This window comes from Megalobrama amblycephala, linkage group LG1 (genome assembly GCF_018812025.1).
Source record: "Megalobrama amblycephala isolate DHTTF-2021 linkage group LG1, ASM1881202v1, whole genome shotgun sequence".
Classification (NCBI taxonomy): Eukaryota; Metazoa; Chordata; class Actinopteri; order Cypriniformes; family Xenocyprididae; genus Megalobrama; species Megalobrama amblycephala.
The window spans coordinates 1796520-1816748 of NC_063044.1; the positions used below are offsets into that span (position 1 = coordinate 1796520).

At 36.0% G+C, this 20229-nt stretch overlaps 1 protein-coding gene across 8 annotated transcripts in view; it reads right to left on the minus strand.

The window, feature by feature from the left end:
• Positions 1–9010: 9010 nt before the first annotated feature.
• rfx1a (regulatory factor X, 1a (influences HLA class II expression)) overlaps positions 9011–20229 on the minus strand; it is a 31537-nt gene continuing 20318 nt past the window's right edge. For all 8 annotated transcript variants that reach the window (XM_048158170.1, XM_048158229.1, XM_048158450.1 and 5 more), the window contains 9 exons: positions 19917–20035; positions 19683–19792; positions 18551–18702; positions 18217–18314; positions 17241–17390; positions 15250–15458; positions 13480–13633; positions 13261–13306; positions 9011–10892 (listed from right to left, as the gene is read on the minus strand). In XM_048158170.1, coding sequence (XP_048014127.1) covers positions 10732–10892; positions 13261–13306; positions 13480–13633; positions 15250–15458; positions 17241–17390; positions 18217–18314; positions 18551–18702; positions 19683–19792; positions 19917–20035 — 1199 coding nt within the window. In that variant the 3' untranslated portion in view covers positions 9011–10731. The remainder of the gene's footprint in view (positions 10893–13260; positions 13307–13479; positions 13634–15249; positions 15459–17240; positions 17391–18216; positions 18315–18550; positions 18703–19682; positions 19793–19916; positions 20036–20229) is intronic.

Here is a 20229-nt window from a genome sequence, read left to right on the forward strand (position 1 = left end):
AAAGCATTGCGGAGATACAGCCTTATGTCTATTTTCGCAAGCGCTACGTAAAATTTGTTTATGTGTTTTGTGAAAACGGTTTGAGAAATCTACTTGAATTCCATAACTTTTTTGTCGGCATGGTCTAAAAATTATCTGGTTCAATTTTCGTGAAAATCAGAGTAAAGGCCTAGGAGGAGTTCGAAAAAGTAGGTTTTTCAGAAAATTCTAAATGGCGGAAAAAATTTCATGACGGAAAATTAATTTTGTTTCTAACCCTTACAGTTCAAAAGTTATTAGCATAAACGTGAGTGCAACTTTGGACAGCTGATGGCGCTAGAGGGATTGAGTTAGAGACTCCAAATTTGCTATGGTGACAGTTCAGACTGTCCTCTATCTGTGTGCAAAATTTCATAACTTTCCTGCAAGCAGTTCTATGGGCTGCCATACATTTCCAGAGTGGAAACGGACTTTTAAATAGTTAGTATTCATGCAACAATGAAGGTACACAAAAACTTTGTATGATCAGATCGAAACAGCAGCATATGGCAACATGAACTACATATATGAATTAACAACTGGTTCTTGTACATCACATGAGGTCATGAGGTTTGGTCTAAACGGTTTGAACTTGTGCAAAGAATGCTATGACATGACATACAGTCAAACCAAAAATTATGCAGACATTTTTTATATTTTTGGTATATTTTTACTAGTGAATGCAGGACACTATAGTTCATTTATGTAAGTGGGGATAGCAAAATAAAGTAAACTGTGACATATTATACCCAAAAATTCTTCACACTGTGGACTACCAGTAAAATTGATAAAAATTTAGAACCAAAAATTATTCAGACACTTTGACCTGACCATGTTTTGTTATCTGACATAATTAAGATACATTTTTTCTGACACTGTTTAACTCTGAGATCTTGTCATATTTTATTACCATTGTTTTAAACTACAGTGAATAAACTGTATTAATGAATGAAATGTTCAAGGTGTCTGAATAAACTTTCCAAGTTTGACTGTATATAAACATCTGTCAAAGAGTTTGAGCCACTGATAAAACTTTGAAGCACACAATTAATCCACAAAATTTAGTGAGATGTGGGAGTCGAAACTTGTTACTGTTGATTGTTGTGGAAAGAAATGTGAATGAGAAATGTGAATATATGCGAATAATGTTTACATATATTGTGCGTTATCTCTAACAAGACCTTGTGACTTATTCACACTATCGGTGTAAGTATAAAAATACATCTACTTTTTACATCTACTGGTGTGGACAGTTCAAAATGATCATGAGGGGATGAGTTCGAGACCTAGCTGGGTCCTGATCTTGCTGATCTTTCTTTCTTTAAAAAAAAAAAAAAAAAAAAAAGTTAAGTTAAAGTTAAAGTTAAGCAGCACAACTGCTTTTATTTATAATAATAAGAAATGTTTCTTGAGCATCAAATCCTCATATTAGAGTGATTTTTGAAGGATCATGTGACTAATGATGCTGAAAATTCAGCTTTGTCATCACAGGAATTAATTACATTTTAAATTATATTAACATAGAAGACTTTAAATTGTAATAATATTTAACAATATTTACTGTTTAAACAAATGCAGTCTTGGTAAGCATAAGAAAAACATTTAAAAAAAACTTTGAAAAAAACTTTGAACGGTAAATGTATATTTTGGTATACTCTAAAAAAAATTCTGGGTTGTTTCAACCAAAATTTGGGTCAAATATGGATAAACCCAACACTTAATTTGCTTAAAAGTTTTAATTATAATGATTTGCTTTTGTTTTAGCCTGAAATTAGCTATATTTTTTGTGGATAAGCTCTAGCAAGGCGCTAGAAACCCCGCGCTTTTTAACGGGCAAACACTTTTAAATTTTCTTCAGAAAAAGAAAAAATCTATTTGAACAATTCTGTTTCCTTTGGATAATTATATTCGTGAAGAACATAATTGCCTGGAGCAATCCTTTAGCAGGAGCTGCGGCCGGACGTCAGCGCTGATTGTGGCCGTTAGCACGTCAGCAGCACCCGTTGGCCAGGAGGTGAATATTAGCTCAAACGGTCGAGGAGCACCAACGGCAGAAGGGACACAGGAAGACTCACAGGTGGCCGCAGGGCGGAGGAGGACACACATGTCAGGATGAGAGAAAGTGAGAGAGGCAGAGATGGGCATATGCTCTCTCTCCACGACTTGGCCGCAGCGTTTCACACACTATGCCGTACGAGCAACAGGAAAACAGGAGAGAGATATAAAAGAGGCAGACGAGTAGAAAGGCAGCGCTGGCACGTGTGTTTCAAATCCTGACACTTCAAGTACGCATTCTTCCTCGTCATGTGGAAAAGTTCTTAAAATTAAGTCATGCTTTTGACGGAAAACGGTAAAAAGGAGGGGGAAAAGGGCAACTTGGCACGGAGCAGATCTCAGGGGAGACGTCCAAATATAGCCAGACGTCTCAGAGTAGCTAGCCTATTGAACAGCAGCTCAGTTTACGTCCTCAAACCTGCTCGTCCCTGTTTCAAATGCCCTCTCGACTCGCTCTCTATTCTGAAACTTGTCGATGTTTTCTCTCGTCATAGAAGAGGTCTTTTCACAATTTAACACTGCAGAGTAAAAAACAAACAAACATACAAAACATCTGTCGTTGCCAGAACTTTACCATAAAAAATACAGTAGCAACATTTTAGGTTTATATATATATATATAAAATGTCATTAACTATAATACAGACAACCACCAAAACACACAGGTGGTCAAGAGAAAGTGTGCAGTTCATCACAAATACCTTTTTTTACAAGCTGAGGTAAATACTAGGCGCAAAAAGTGTGTACAAAATGCACATCAATACAAAGCACCATTATGGTAACACACAACATTAAATGTAATAAATATTAAATTTAACAACATGGGTTGTAACAAAATTGTAAGAAATAAAGTCAGAATTGCGAGTTATAAACTCTGAATTGCAAGAAATAGAATTGTGAGATATAAACTCGGAATTGACCCTTCGCGAAGACCCGCCCCCCTTAGTTACTGTTGCTTTGTCCGACAAGCCATGGCGCTGTCACGCCACAGAGTGAAAAATACATCGCGGAGAAAAGAGTACACTGATAACATGTCGACAGACATGGTTACTTATTATATTAAGCAAAGTCCCAGCTTTCAAACTGTAATTTAAGAAATTCAAACAATAAAAAACGTTTTGTGGCTCTTTAATGTATCGTGACAGATCGCTGTAGTGCCTCAGCTCAAGCGACTCGTGAACCGATCATCTCTTCCTACTAGTTCATTTATAGCATCAATAAACATGAATGAACATCAAAAGGAATGTTGTTTCAACTGCAGAAAGACGTCAGTACACACCATTTTTCAAGTTCTAGTCCACCGAGGTTAATCTTCTAACTCCTGACTGCTTTGTCGGACAAAATGGCGGATTCTGTGTTATGATTGGTTAGATCACTTGACAATCAAACTCCTGGCGAAGGGTCAATTGTAATAAAAAGTACGAATTGTGAGATATAAACTCTGAATTGTGAGAAAAGTCAGAATTATATTATACCTCATAGTTCTGACTTTATTTCTGGCAGTTGACACTTTGACGAGGGTTTGATTGACAAGTGATCTAACCAATCATAACACCGAATCCACCATTTTGTCCGTCAAAGCAGGGAGTTAGTAGATTAACGTAGGTGGACTTGAACTTGAAAAATGGGGTGTACTGACATCTTTCTGCGGTTGAAACAACATTCCTTCTGATGTTCATTCATGTTTATTTGATGCTATAAATTAACTAGTAGGAAGAGATGATCGGTTCACGAGCTGCTTGAACTGAAGAGCTACAGCGATCTGTCACGACACATCAAAGAGCCACAAAATGGTATTTATTGTTTAAATTTCTTTAAAATGACAAAATTTGAAATTTGAGACTGTTTCATATCAAAAGTAACCTGTTCTGTCTCGTCTGTCGACGCGTTGTCAGTGTCCTCTTTGCTCCGCAATGTATTTTTCACTGTGTGAAAACATGACGTGTGACGTGAGAGCGGCATGGCTTGTCGGACATAGCAACAGTAACTAAAGGGGGCGGGTCTTTGCGAACGGTCAATTTAGGCAAGGCAAGTTTATTTCTGTCATGGCAACTCTCAGAGAGACTGGCATGGTAACAGAGATTGTCATGGTAATGCAATGTTAATGTATTTGGTCTTGGCAGAATAGACCTGCTACGCTGCTGCTGCAGAGCAAGTATCGAGACTTTCTACTGCCAGTATGTTCACAGATATTACTGTGAACATGTAAGACATGCTACTCCTGCTGCTGCACATGTAACATACATGAATTAACCCCTGTGGCAGTTCTATACAGGTGGAGCTGGGGAAGGTGGAGGGTTTCTGAAAGCTGGGGAAGGTGGAGGGTTTCTGAAAGCGCTATAACAGCAACACTACCAATATTTGTTTGAATGTTGAGCCGCAGCTCATTGGCCGCTGATGCAACTGCATTCAGCTGTGCAATGTAGATGATGTGATCGCTACCAAATGAGTTAAAGACCTATCAGCCTGTGCCATCTAGAGTTTCATGCCAGAACTAGGTAAATAGTAGGGGTATAACGGTGTTTGGTAAAAAAATCGAACCGTACTGTTCTCCTCCCACGATTTGGCACGCACTTGCACCGCGGTTCACTGCAAATCTGATGACGCATCTATAATATGGTTTGTTGAAAATAACAACGTCTAAAACAGACAGAGTTTGGCTAATGTATGTTTCAGTCGATGAATACGCATTGTGGCTTCCCAATACGTTACAACAGCGATGATCAACACAGTCACTCTTTGTTAACTTGGTTCACTGCGAGTGTCGTATGTTCTCATATGACCATTCACAGCGTCATCACCCGAGTGTTAATAGCGCATAAGCGCAGGTGAGACCTGAACAGCACGCATTGCTCTCTGTTTAAACTAAACTCGTCTTGCTGATTTAAACATTCAAGAGCAAGACACGAAAGAAGATTTGTGTGTGCACTCATCCTAAGCACACACTTATCTCAGCGCGCAAATACTGAGTTCTTTCAAGTCTTGTGCTTGAACAGACAAATTCACACAAAAATTGTCAACATGCCTGTCTTGGCAAGCTTCCTAGCAACAGCAAACTTATGTCTTAAGTGAGCGTATAACAGTGGAGAAAGACTCGTTGCTCTATTGTGTTTATTTGTGCTGTTGCTTGTAGTTTGATTTTTTTTTTTTTTTTTTTTTTTGACTGTTGTCCTATTTTCCATGAACATCACAAATACCAAACCATACTGAAACCATGACCCTAAAACCGTAATAAAAACTGAAAAACAATTATTAAAAGAATAAAAAGAGGACACCTACATAAAAAAAGTGATTTTGAGTGATTTATAAACAAGTAATAGTACTATAAAATCAATTCTAAATGTAACTGGAAGCCTGAGTAAAGACCTGAGGACTGGTGTGATGTGTTCATTGCTCAGAATCCTGGCAGCAGCGTTCTGTACGAGCTGCAGCTGTCTAATGGTCTTTTTGGGAAGGCCAGTGAGGAGACCATTACAATAATCCACCCTGCTGGTGATGAAGGTATCTCTTGACTGGAAACAAAACATCTAATTCTTGCAATATTTTTGAGATTATAGTATGCTGATTTAGTTATAGCTTTTACATAACAGCTGAAACCAAGGTCAGACTCCAAAATCACACCAAGATTCCTGACTTGATTTTTTGTTTTAGACCCCTAGCCTCAAGGTATGCTTTTACCTTAAGAATTTCATCTTTGTTTCTGCAATGACTTCAGTTTTGTCTTTAACTGAAGAAAGTTTAGGCACATCCAGTTGTTAATTTCATCAATGCATTGGCACAGGGAATCAATGGGGCTGTAGTTGTTAAGCAATAGCGCTAAGTAGATCTGGGTGTCATCTGCATATCTGCAATAAGCAATTTGGGTTTTTTTCTCATTTGGGTCAGTGGGATCATATACAAGTTAAACAGGAGTGGTGCAAGAATTGAGCCTTGTGGGACTCCGCATGTCATGGATGTACATTTAAACTTATGGTCACCTATGTTCAGATAGTAACCATTCCCTTCTAAGTATGACCTGAACCATTTGAGGATCATCCCAGAAAGCCTGACCCAGAGTTTATAACTCGCAATTCTGACTTTAGTTCTCACAATTTAGAGTTAATAACTCGCAATTCTAAATTGATTTGGTTTATAACTTTTAATTCTGACTTAATTTCCTGCATTAAGAGTTTATTTCTCGTAATTCTGACTTTTATTTCTCACTTTTCGGTTTATAGCTCATAATTCTGACTTTATTTCTCACAATTTAGAGTTAATAATGCACAATTCTGCCTTTATTTCTCGCTATTCAGTTTATAACTCATAATTCTGACTTTATTTCTTACTGTTCAGTTAATAACTTGCAATTCTGACTTTATTTCTCACAATTCAGAGTTCATATCTCACAATTCTTTTTCTTGCAGTTTGACTTTATTTCTTGCAATTCCGAGTTTATTGGAAGAAATGATTAAGAATTGGGACATATAAACTTGGAATTGTGAGAAAAAGTTGAATTGTGAGATATAAACTCTGAATGTAGACTTTTTAACTCACAATTGTGACTTTACTTCTTGCAATCTGACTTTTTTTCTCAGAATTGTGAGATATAAACATGTAAGTGACCAAATCAGAACTGAGATTAAAAAGTTGCTAAAAAATGAAATGTTCTGTTAGATTTATTCCAGTTTTCACTGTATATAATAGTATATAACACTGTATAAACAGTTAGCAGTTTTAACAGTTGCATTTTTTCAGTCTTTACCATTAAAATTATGATCATTTTTACAATGACGGTCATTGTAAACCCCGGGTAAACGGATTCCTGAGTTATCTTTCTTCACATTTCACACTGCTAATTTACCCAGGGGTTAACAAATTTATCCAATGATTGGACAAACACAGCACGTGACCTGTTTACAAAAAGGCTCTAACTTTGTGCATTCTAATTTTATATATTTTATATTTAGGCCTATATATTGACTGTACAAGTTTTTCCTGAATGGACTTTTCACACTATAAAAAGGTAAGAATGAAACTCCACGCATTTTCTGTCACCCGGCTTTTAAATTACAAGCGTGAACATTCCTCTACTTGGGGTTAAGAATGACAAAAAGTGCAGTGTGAAAAGCCCTAAAGTGTGTTTTGTTGCAGCAGTTCAGTTTGAAAACATCCTCTCTGCATCTGCAATATCACTTTTGTACAGGTTAAACAGACTCATCTGCCAACAAAACTGATAAAAAAATGACTGAATAAAAAATGACAATTATTAATTTAGGAAACAAGAGAAAAAATTACTCTGTAACTCCCAAAAGTACAGCGATAATACAAGACACTTTTGGTAATGAAGATGTCATGATGTACTGATCAGTCTGTTGTCACTTCAAGATGATTAACATCTACTAACTGCAGCTGTTGTCAGAGGGACTGTTGGTCAGTGACATTTCTCAGGTCCAAAAATGCATCCAGTCCTGAGGAACTGTTTTGTCATTAAGCATCTGTGCAAACAGCTGCAGCCAAGTTCTGGAGTTGTTTGATGTTGCCAAAACAATTACAATTCATTTGTGCACTTCTTTAAATAAGGTGCACACAAAAATCATGGGGTTTTTGGCAGCGATTCCATAGAAGAACCTTTTTTGGTTTATAAAAGAACCTTTCAGAGAAAAGAAAAGAAAAGATTTTCCATTATAAAAAAACCTTCAGGGATGTTAAAGGTTCTTTATGGAAACATCAATGTTAATAAAGAAACTTCATTTTAAGAGTGTAGAATTAAAGTGAAATACACCATGTTTGATAAACTACCAGCTTTCTGCATTGCCTGTTTATAATGTCCCTCTTGTCCTGTAATGTGTGTGAAAACAAAAAGCATCTTCTAACACATTTGGCCTTACTTCAACCACAAGCAATGTTATACCGCCCCCTATTGATGGTACATGGAACCTCCCCTAAATAGTTGCCTGTGTATGGATAAGGAAAAAAAGAAAAAGAAAAAAACGGACTGCATTTTTACCACAATGTAGTTCTTTGGAAAATTTCAGAATGCTTTACACAGAAACTCAAAATGACATAAGTGGACCGGTCTGGGAAGTCTATAGGTGAGTGAACAGCAAAGGAAACCGCTAATACCAGACTGCAAACTTTTAAACTTTCAAACTTACTTACTTACTTATGTGGTCTGACTGAAAATTTCCACCAGAACTTCTCAACTTATCTCTACAGTAAATATTCCTGTAGTGCTAACCACAGAGGTGTGTGTGTGTGTGTGTGTGTGTGTGTGTGTGTGTGTGTGTGTGTGTGTGTGTGTGTGTGTGTGTGTGTGTGTGTGTGTGTGTGTGTACACACATGCATATGCTACCGTTCAAAAGTTTTGGGACATAAAGTTTTTTTGTTTTGTTTTTTCAGCAAGGACACATTAAAAGTAACAGTAAAGACATTAATGTTACAAAAGATTTCTATTTTAAATGCTGTTCTTTTGAACTTTGTATTCATCAAAAGAATCTTCAAAAAAATTCAAAAGTCTTACAGACTTCAAACTTTTGAACAGTATTGTTTAAATATAAAATATGTCATACATAAACATACATATAATTCATTTCCGAAAGGAAGTCCATTTTCTTTATGTTGCTTCTTTGTACCACCAAGAGTCTCCGGCTTTGCCTTTCTTTTTCTCGATATTGATGAGCTGCTTTTCTCAGAAATGTATATGAGGCACATAATGTCTGATAGGAAAGTACCTTGGCAAGTAAATGCATTAACCCCCTCGCATTACCACATGTGATGTTTCTTTGTCACGTTTGCTGTTTTTTGGGCAGGATGTCACACTTCGAAACTGCAGTGAGGTTGTTGGTAAGACACCTACAACTCATTATCACAACGTCAGGGTTAAAATGCAGGTTTTAAAAGTAGTTGAAGAAAAGAAAATCTACAACTAGATACAACTACATATTTGAAACAATTCACAATTTTAGAAATTATTAATTTATTCATTTTTAAATTAAAAACATCTGGATTCAATTTGATAGCTGCAAAGGCACATCCATTCTCATGGTTCAGATTACTCAAAACACTGCCACACTTTTTTGTGTTTGGTTTTTTTTTTAAGCAAGAAATGGAAACAACTTCAAAAAAGTGAAAAGGAAAAATTCATTTTGTTATGAAAATGGCTGTCATACAGAGAGGATTTACAGAGCTTGTGATATGTTTCATGTGGTTCTATCAAGAGAATCAGAGAGAAAGAAAAGCTTTATGCTGGTTTGAGATCAGTCAGCATCTTGTGTGCTGCTCAGTACTCCATCAGATATACAGCAGCAATAATCATCATTTACATATGTCGAATGATATGGGATAGAGTTTTAATGTACTGTAGGTCTCTCAAATTGATCATTAAATAATCAATGCCACAACACAAGAAAATAAAGGATTAAACAAATGAGTCTCGAGAAGGACAGGGCAGAAAGATCTTTTCGCTCTCTACTTTTACATTTCCTAGCTACTATGGGCAGTGGTGTCAAGTCTGTTTGAAGGGTTCTAGTAAAATATCTTAACCCAAATCTCAAATACACAGCGAACCATCAAATATGCACTAAACAGTGTTAAGACAATGCTGTACACATCAAGATTGTCACTTTGTGACCATATAAAAAGGACAGAAACATCTAATGTCTTGTACCAAGCTCAGGACGACATTTGGCAAGAGGAAAAAGTGCAACAAAATAGGACCAAAAACTAAAAAAAAAAGAAAAAAAAGAAGTAGTGAGAGGAAAGACATATTGGGAATAAAATCCTCCTCTCGTTTCTGGCAAACTGCTGTCATTTGCAGAGGTATGTATAGACTAGCCCTAAAAAATAAAAAATTAAACAGAACCCAGCTGAATCGTGTAAACCCAGTAGACTCATGGGAAATTGAGTTTTTAAAGAGCTGGGCTGTAATATGCTTTAAACATTTAATGACAGGGCAGTCACTGAAGGCATCAAGAACTAAAAAAGGTACCACTGACCAAAACAACTATCAACACTTCTTGAAAACCACAGACGGTCATTCGCACATGCACAAAAACACACGCATTCGCGCTAGCCATTAGCCAATAAAACGATAAGGTCCCGGGTCACTCACCATCACACAAACAACACATGGATAGGCAAAAAGTATACATCAACACACAACACACACACACTTACAGTCCATCTTTTCTCCTTACACAACCCTTAAAGGTTCAAAAAGCTTGACTGACAGCTTCATTCAGGTTTCAGTAGCCAATCAGAGTTCAGTCCATCACGAACAACTCTTAGGATCCAGTTGCAGCAGTTTTCTTTTGTGTTCTTGCATCTTAACAGCTACAGACACAGAATCAGGTTTAGATTCGAGAGCTATTCTTAGTGAGCGATACACCCTGTCTAAGATCTCGATATGATTCGTTTATCGATGATCGCGTTCATGTTATGAGCATGTGTGTCTCCAAACGAGGGCGGCGCTATCTGTGTTTCAGTGAATGCTTGTGTTTATGTGCAGTTGAGACATCGACAGGCATGGAAATGTACATACGAACATCTGAAATGTTGTGTAAATATGTAAGCTGCAGCATTCATGTGTTTTAGATGCATGTGTTGGTTTAAGTGCACAAATGATGGGTGATTATCATGTGGAGTGTGTGCTTGTAGGTGCATGTGTATGTGTTTTAAGTTCTCAGTTATCCATGCTTCCTGTGGTGAACAGCACCCTCTGGTCGGTTCGAGCCAGCTTGGCGGGCGGTTCCAGAGATTCATCCCCGATAGCGCCCACATCAGACTGCAGAGACAACTCCTGACACTCATCTTCACTGTCTTCTTCCTCCTCCTCTTCCTCTTCTGAGACACAGACATACAGAGAATGTCAATTATAAAAAATATATATTATATTATATAATATATATGATATTTTTAATTCTTTTTGAATTATAAATTAATGTAATTACTTAATATTAAATACACATTTTTATAATTATACTATTATATTTTATTTTATAATTTTAGAAGTTTATTTTTAAAAGTTTTTTTTTTAAACATCAATAATACATTTATTTTTGTTTTTATATTATTTTAAATTTACATTAAAATTTAAATTACATAAATTATAAATCACATAATAATTACATTAAAGGCACAATATGTAAAATATTTAGGATTAAAATATCCAAAAACCAGTAGAACAATGTTATTTTGTTGACTTGGGTACTTGCATTATCCCAAATGTTTCCAACAATGTTTAAATCCAGAAAAATAAGCTATTTTAACAAGTGACACAGACCGTGTCATTGGTTCGCCTTGATTTCCAGTTTTACTTCCATAGAAATCATGGAAACACCAAAGACACTTTAATATATTATGGGCGCAAACCCTCTTTTGGCGTTAAAAATCTACTGTCGGGATTTGCTAAAGACACACAGTGCAAAATTTGCGCTGAAAAGGCATGGACTGAGTTGTTTTTGCAGCTGACCTTATAGATAGCATATGCATTTGTAGGAGTTTTCCTATCAGACGCAAAATTTATGGGAGGAGTATTTAAATGAAGCACGCAACGCGATTTACTAATGTTTGCGCTAGTCAATTTACTGGTATTTGCTCCATTATTTAACGCCCCAAAAAAAGTGTTTTGCGACAATCGTTGGTGCTAGGAGGAGACACCGCAGAGAACAGAAGGGCGTGGTAGAAGGGAGAAAATATTTTTCACTCGTATTCATTTCTTTGGAATGCCAGAGGAAGACGTTATCCGAACATATCGTTTACCAAGCCATGTTGGCCTATATATATATATATATATATATATATATATATATATATATATATATATATATATATATGCGTGTACGTGTTTGCCAGATTCCATGTAACAATTTGCGCCTGTGTCGACCCGCACCTGGTAAGAGCATCAGCTCTGCTTATTTGCGACCAAACGATAATTTGCGCTGCTCTTGCTAGATTGTGTTGGTCATTATATAAATGATTTGACTGCATAAATCTGGCCCTATGTGTTTTATTAGACGGGTGAGCAGCTGTTTGGATACCTTTATCGACAGAAAATGAATCATTGTTATATAGCTCAACAAAGTTAGTCATATTGTTTGAATCTCTCGTTTTCTTGATTTACCGGGAGTAACATGTTTGTACTCAAAAAGTAAATCAGACAACACTATTATGTCAAGTGGCTAACATAGTAAAATCAGAAAGAGCTTTATTTGTAGTAACGGTAATACAGCATTTTCTCCACCATACAATGAACTGCATTCCATTTAGCAACACAAGCCATCCAGCTTTTATTAATATGATATTCTAATATCAGTCTAGTTTACTGCAGTGTGCAACAAGTGTCTCACACCAGCCACCGAGCAAACGCAGTCACGATATAACAACTTTCAACACACTCAAATTTATTTTTAGCATGATTGTTTTTAGCAAGTAAAACAGCGCAGCGTTACTTCAAAATTTTAATTCAAATAAAGTGACCTGTACAAGTAGTAATTAAGCACTTGCGGCTGTTTCATTAGATTGAAAGAAAATAATGTGAATTTAAGTTATGAAGCATAAAGTTTCAGGGAAGGAGGCGAATGTTAAATATAACTTAAATCGTACAATATGCGGCATATAAGCATAATATAAACAGCAGCGACAAATGTCCCAGGCTCTCAGCCCGCCCTGCTTCATAACACAGTAACGTTAATAAAACTTTAATATATTAGCTCAACCATGAACAAGATTTCTGCCTGAGTCCCGTTGGATTGCATTCTATCAGCTGTGGAGATGAAGACTACAACTTCCATGATTCCACGCTCATTCACAGCATCATCAAGCTATGCCCTTGTTATTGTTTTGAATAAGCGACCTCTAGTGGCAAAACTTACATACTGTGCCTTTAAAAATACACAATGTATTTGTGAGTGGTGCACACTTTCTCAAGTCACTGCCATGATCCAACAGTGTTGTGGTTGGTTGCTAGGGTGTTGCTATGTGGCTGCTAAGGTCTTCTGAATGTTGCAGAGCATTGCTACATGGTTACTAGAGTTCTTTGGGAAGCTGATGGGATTTTTACCTAAACCTGAATTTAGTAACTGAAGAAGAAACAATCACAAGTCTGTGATTGAGAATACATCAAGCCAAAGGCACTGCAAATCCATTTGTGTGCCTGTTTGCTTTTTAGAAGATTATTATGTGTTTGGTTTTTGTGTGTAAAACTACTAACCTTTATCAGGATCGAGTGGGTTCAGACTTCGGCCAAGACTTGCAAACTTAAAAGAGCATAAGAGAAAATTAGGACATTTCAAACTTTCTTTTCGATTCAGAATCACACATTCACAGTTCCTCAGTCTAATATCCTGTTATGAGAAGCATGAGGCACTTTTGTTTTGTATCACACATTGAAATGAGAAGTGTTTCTTTGAGTGTGTATGTTTGTTTATACCTCTCCCATGACAGCAATGGGAGTTTCACCCTTGGCCTGGGCAACTCTGTGCTCTATCAGATAGTACATGTACTCATCATAGAGCAGGCGGATTAGGTGAAATGAGCCGAAGCTTGCAGCACTGCGGAGAGTCAGGTCTCTGATCACCATCGAGCTAAAGAGAGAACAAAGAAAGGGTACAGGAAGTGTGAGAAAGACAAGAGTTGTTTGGTGGGTAAGACACATAAGAGAATGAGTAAAAGGGAAACATTACAGCTAGATGCTCCAACACTCATTACAGCCCTGTAACAAAACCTACACACAATGTGACTGCCCCAAAAAGCAAAATTATGTTACCTTTAAGGATTTATTGTTTTAGAAAAATCTAAGGGAGCATCCCATGCATCTGTCATGGATACAGCATATAGGCATAATTTATTCAAGACTAAAAAAACAGAGAAAATAAAGAGATAGTGATAAAGAAAAGCAGATAATCTTTCTCAATAATTCATTTATATATAATCAGTTTAAAACATCTTTGATGTATAAAAGTATTCATTTCGGTAAAAAAAAATATTTCTTGGGAAAGAAATTAGTACATATTTAGTACAAATTAGTACATACATATTTACACGATTTACTAAATCGATGGAACGAAAACTTAATTTGTGGCCATGATAAAAATATTTATGTCCACGTGTCAGGTGCAGGACTCCGTAAGTACATAATAAAATAATTAACTAAAAATAAAGCACAAATATAAAAAATACATTTAATTTATATAGTTATAATATTACAATATAGTATTTTTTATGATTTATAATTTGAATTAATCAATCATATCTATCTATATATATATTTCTAAAGGAACACTGCCCAACAGCGACACCCGCAGGTAAAGTTACAGCAGGAGTCATGCCTCCCTTTTCACTCATAGGAAACCATAGAAAACCATCAGACCCCCAGCATGCGGTGGGTTTTGTGGGGGGTAATTGAGAATGATTGGAGGAAAGTCACATGAGAGGAGGCAATGTCTCCATCGCGCTATGATTGGATGTAATTGGTTATGATTGGATATGATTGGTTTGTGCGATAAATCCCGCCTCTTGTTGACGTGCGCGTTCCTCACGTCAGTTTGAATGAACAAATGATGGCGTCAATGGGAAGACTAATTGAAAAGTAAGTAAACAGATCACCCAGTTAGATATCACTGCTTTGTCACGTCAAAATCAAACTTGAAATGGACTGAAAGGATGATGGCTGCGGGGGTTTTTCAGTGCAATCAGCTTGGTGAAATTAAAAATACAAATTCATATCTGTAACAGACTGCGTTTACGGAACATGACTGATGATCCAAAATAGCCTAAGTAGACAATTAAAAAGAAAAACATCAATACACAAATAAAATATATTATTTAAATTATTACAGCCTTTAGTTATTATTTTGGAATGAATGTAGAAATGCTTAAAACACTAACTTGATGAGATTGAGATTATTTTGATAAATAGAACATTACATTGTTAATGTAAAATTACAAAATAGAATTGTATTTGGTTTATTTATTTTTTTATTTTTTGATGTAATGTAAACTAAAGTTCATTTAACAAGGAAGATGTGTCAATGTTAAGAGTAATGCATTAATTTACATTGATTCATAAATAAATAAAAAAAAGTGCCTCCTCATTTATACCTCACATACCACTGCAGGCCACTGATTTTATATATATGTGTGTGTGTGTGTTTATGAAGACTTTATGGCAAAAAGCCTCTTCACCTCTTCTGAGACTCACCTGTAAAAACTCCACTTTAGCAGGAAGAGTTTAGCTGCTTTTGGAAAGGCAGAGCTGGACTGGTACGGTTTTAAGACCTGTGAGACCACACCATCCAGCCAGGCTGCCCACTGCTCTAGAGAGTTCTGCTGCTGAAGGGTCAGTTTAAAGTCCTGCTCCAGCCGCTGCACCACCCGATCCTCACATCGGCACACCCAAGAGGCCTGTTCCTACAGGAGAAAGCACATGGGGATTCAAAAACCCATACTAAATGAATTACCTATTATTGATCCTTCAAAAAACATTCTAAAATGCTGATTCACTGCTCAAGAAACATTTATTATTATTATTATTATCAATGTTGAAAACAGTTGTGCTGCTTAAAAAAAAAAAAAAAAAAAATGTGATACACTACCATTCAAAAGTTTTGGTTAAGTAATAATAATAATTTTTTTTTAGCAAGGGCACATTAAATTGATCAGAAGTGACAGTAAAGACATTTATATTGTTACAAAAGATTTTTATTTCAAATAAATGCTGTTCAGTTACCTTCTTATTTATCCAAGAATCTTGGGAAATTGCATCATGCTTCCCATAAAAATAGTAAGTAGCAAAAATTTATAATAATAAGAACCATAATTAATAATTGAGAATCAATAATAATTATATATACTTATAATATTAATAGTATACATTACAGTATATATCATATATTATATTTATAGTATATTATAATATAAGTGTAATAATTGAATTGATTTAACAGCAAATCATCATATTAGATTTTTTCTGAAGGATCATGTGACACTGAAGACTGGAGTAATCAGCTTTTGATTACAGGAATAAATTACATTCTTAAATATATTCAAATAGAAAAAAAGTTATACATTGTATTAAAGGGTTAGTTCACCCAAAAATGAAAGCATAAATGAATCAGAGTATTTATTTATGCTCCAATCATTTATGCTCCGATGCTTCCTGAAGCAGTGTTTTGAAATCGGCCATCACTACATAAGTCGTTATTTAGGTTTTTTTGGCGCTCCAAAAATATTCTCGTCGCTTTATAATATTAATATTGAACCACTGTACTCACATGAACTGATTTAAGTATGTTTTTAGTACATTAATGGATCTTGAGAGAGGCAATGTCATTGCTGGCTATGCAGGCCTCACTGAGCCATCGGATTTCAACTAAAATATCTTAATTTGTGTTCTGAAGATGAATAAAGGTCTTACGGGTGTGGAATAGCATGAGGGTGAGTAATAAATGACAGGATTTTCATTTTTGGGTGAACTAACCCTTTAATATTTCTCAATATTACTGTTTTTACTGTATTTTTGATCAAATAAATGCAGCCTTGTTGAGCAGAAGACAAAAAAAATCTTAATTCTAAACTTTTGTCAGTCAATCAATCAATCAATCAATCAATCAATCAATCAATCAGTCAATTAATCAATCAGTGTCTGTCTGTCTGTCTTTCTATCTATAAATATCTATAACAAACAGCAAAATAATGTATATGTTTACATTCTGAAGAAGGTGAGTGATTGGTGTTTGCCCATGTCACCAACACATTCTTCTCTAAATTAGTTAGCATTTCCGTTTTTGCTATGGCCTAGTGGTTAAAGCTATGATGAAAATGCTACCTAAAATGTTTTGAATAGCACAGCAAGGGTTGATCCACAAACTATCACCCCTGTGCTCTTGAGTAGGACACGTTGCCCAGGGTTCACATTGAAATGTGTACTACAAGTCATTTGGATAAAATCATTAGCTAAATGACTACTGACATACTCAGCAAAACCCCTTTTTAAAATCACTTTCAAGGAAACAAACTGTATGTTATGCTAAAAAATCATCTGAGTTTCCGTTACCATGATAGCTAGACAGACCACAAACACCCACACGAAGTTCATCTCAGATGGTGACAGATTAAATCTCTAGTTCAACCCTCATAAATACAGCATCCAGCCTCAAATCGGACGTGAGGGATATGTCCAGTCACACACACCTGCACATTGGCAAAGTCCACTCTGTTGAGGTCGCTGAGCATCTGGTTGATCTGTGCTGTGTTTTGCAGGACAGCACGAGCTGCCTGGGCCAGGTGGTTTAGAGAGGTGTACCTGCGCAGGGTCTGTGCGAACGCGCTTGCAGACGTCACCTAAACAAAGGCCAGTTCACAGAGAAAAGGGGCAATAAGTAACAGATTAATGTTTTAATATTCTAAAGTTTAATTATCTAATGTTTATTTATTTGTTTGTTGGGTGTGACAGATAAAACATCTCTGTTGTACGCATTTACTAGGGATTTTGTTTTGCTGTTTAAAATTAGAACAGTATTAAGGGAACTTTCTTAATGCAGATGATGTGTGATATTTGCATTTTCCCAAATGAAATTCATTAGGGAAAGTTTTTAAGTCTTTAAACACTTTCAATTTTAGTAAATCCCCTAGTTTAAATGTCTGACTACTCACAAGCACATTGTTTTAAGTTCCTGTTAGACCAAGCATACTATTATTAGCCATTAATAAAAACAGACGTTTTGTGGTATTAGACTGTCACGGTTGACCGATGCAGATGCACTGAATGAAAATGCAAATTAAATCTCTGACAGTAGATGGCGCTTATGAAAGCAGAAATATATCGGGGTTTTTTTTGGCTACATCTGTAAACAAAGCGGCTCTGTGCATATAAACACTATTTTATTATGCATTATTCATTGGAACTTTGATTAACCAATTATAATGTAGCTCAATACTCCGCCAAGCTTTAATGAATGTGCACTTCCCTGATATCGAGCTAGTTAAAGCATGCATTCATCTTGCAGGGCTGTCTGTGCGTGATTACAAACCATCTGCTCACAACAGTTTTTATTTCAGGTTTTTACTTTCAAGTACTTACAAGAACCATGGGTACCCTTTCAATAAGATGTACAGTACCATTCATACATTTGGGGTCTGTAAATTTTCTCTTTTTCATTTCACTGACCTTGACACGAACCATCTCTTCAGGAATGTTCATCATGGCGTTAGTCAACCAGCTCTCAAGACTCTTGGCAAAGTTTCGGATGGCTTGTGTTAAGGCACCTGGAGAAAGAATTAAGAATTAATTTCAGCAAAATATATGATGTCGTGTGGCTGTGGACGCCGATAATTGGTAGCCCTGATGTTGACCCACAGGTTGGCAAAATGAAGGTGAATGTGAGTGAAAAGAGGCCACTGTTGGCAAAATGCGACTCACCTTATAGATCACCACCAGCTCTGGCACATACTGCTGCATATTAATATGCAAATCTGTAGTGAGAGAACAATGGTGAACTCACTGGGAATAGGTCTCAGAACGTCTGGGATGAGCATCTCCACCAGGCCCTGGTACAGTGTGTTGTCGCAGTCACGACTCCAGCGAAGCACTGGTTCATATTTACAGAGCAGCACCAAACATGACTTGGGCAGCCTCTTCTCTGACTCATCATGCCTAAGACATCCAAAGAAAAACAGATAAAGTTTAGTGTCTTACCATTCATTAACCCTATGAAGAATACTTTATCATATTTGATTCACAAATTTCTATAGCAGATGCGAGTGGCATGACGCAACACGACAAAAACAAATAGAACCCATTATAATCAGTGATGCTGTCTACACTGGATGCAGCGTGACGCAAAGCATCATGACAAATTCCCAACAGTAAACTGATAAACCCTGTTATATTTCTGACACGAGGAACAAAATGATTTGCAACGGTTGCTTTGTTGCATCCTGTGTTGACAGCCTCAGGCTGTTGCAACAACTGTCACGTCTGGTGTAGACATGGTGTTGTAAGGCCTCTAAATTATCAACATGATCAAAACTTTGATAAAAAAAACTTGTACAATGTCTTCTGTCATCTGATTGACAGTTTATACTTTTTTAGTGAGTAAAAGGCTTAATATAATTCTAAAAACATCCCCCTTTAGGTTGTGGTACATGTGTCTTTTTGCTGTGAAGTCTTTACTGATTTTACAGAAGTAAACGTAAGAATAACTTTTTATTTTGTTAGTAATATTTCTAGATCAACACTTACTGGACTGAAGTAACTTAAGTTTATTTGATTATCAATTAATACTTTTCTAGAAAAAATATGTTAAGATGATTTGGTACATCATGCTTTTTTTATATTTTTATATCAGACTTTTATGGCTAATATAGTATTCTCCTATATAATACTATATTAGTCATAAAAGTCTGATGTATCAAATATGATACTTTTTATATTTTGTCTAAATGTTCAATAAACTGTTTCATTTAAAAAAAAAAAAAACTTGATTTGTCTGACAATTATTAGATATCAGGCTCTATACCACCCTTGCTCAGTAGAACCACCTTAATAAAATCCTCCTGAAAGCATAAAACTGTGAAAACCTTGACATGTAGTGTTGGTCTACAGGATTTTGTTGTGCTGAGAAGAAAACTTACACAGCTAGTGTTGCTGAGTCTCCTGCCTGACTTTCACTGAACCTCCAAAATGTTTTCCAAAGAGTCTCCACCAAAGGGAACTGAAGGTTGACCATTACATCAAGAATGGCCTAAAGAAACACACAACATCAGTAAAAAACAACTTGAAAAAATATTTAGCTTATATACAGATATTCATTGTGATGCCTACAATCAATCACTGATTTCAAACACAGAAGAAGAAAGAAGACTCACTTCGCAGTGTTCTCTGTATAGCAGCTGAAAGCTCTTGAGATGTTCCAGCTCAATGCCCTCTGGTAAAGCTTTACCCTGCAGGTCAACATCAGGGAATTCGGGGAGAGCTCTGGACGCATCTAAACATCAAGGATTACAGCAACCATATAATGACTTGTTATTAAAATCTACTTGACTGATAGAGTTCAATTTATTTTACTGAATCAGTTTGTTTGAAAAGTAAGTTTCAAAGAACTAAAAAAAGTTTTCCAAAAAACTCAAATGAAATGTACTTAAAAACTTTCAAATCAGTTCAAATCAGATTATTTAAAAA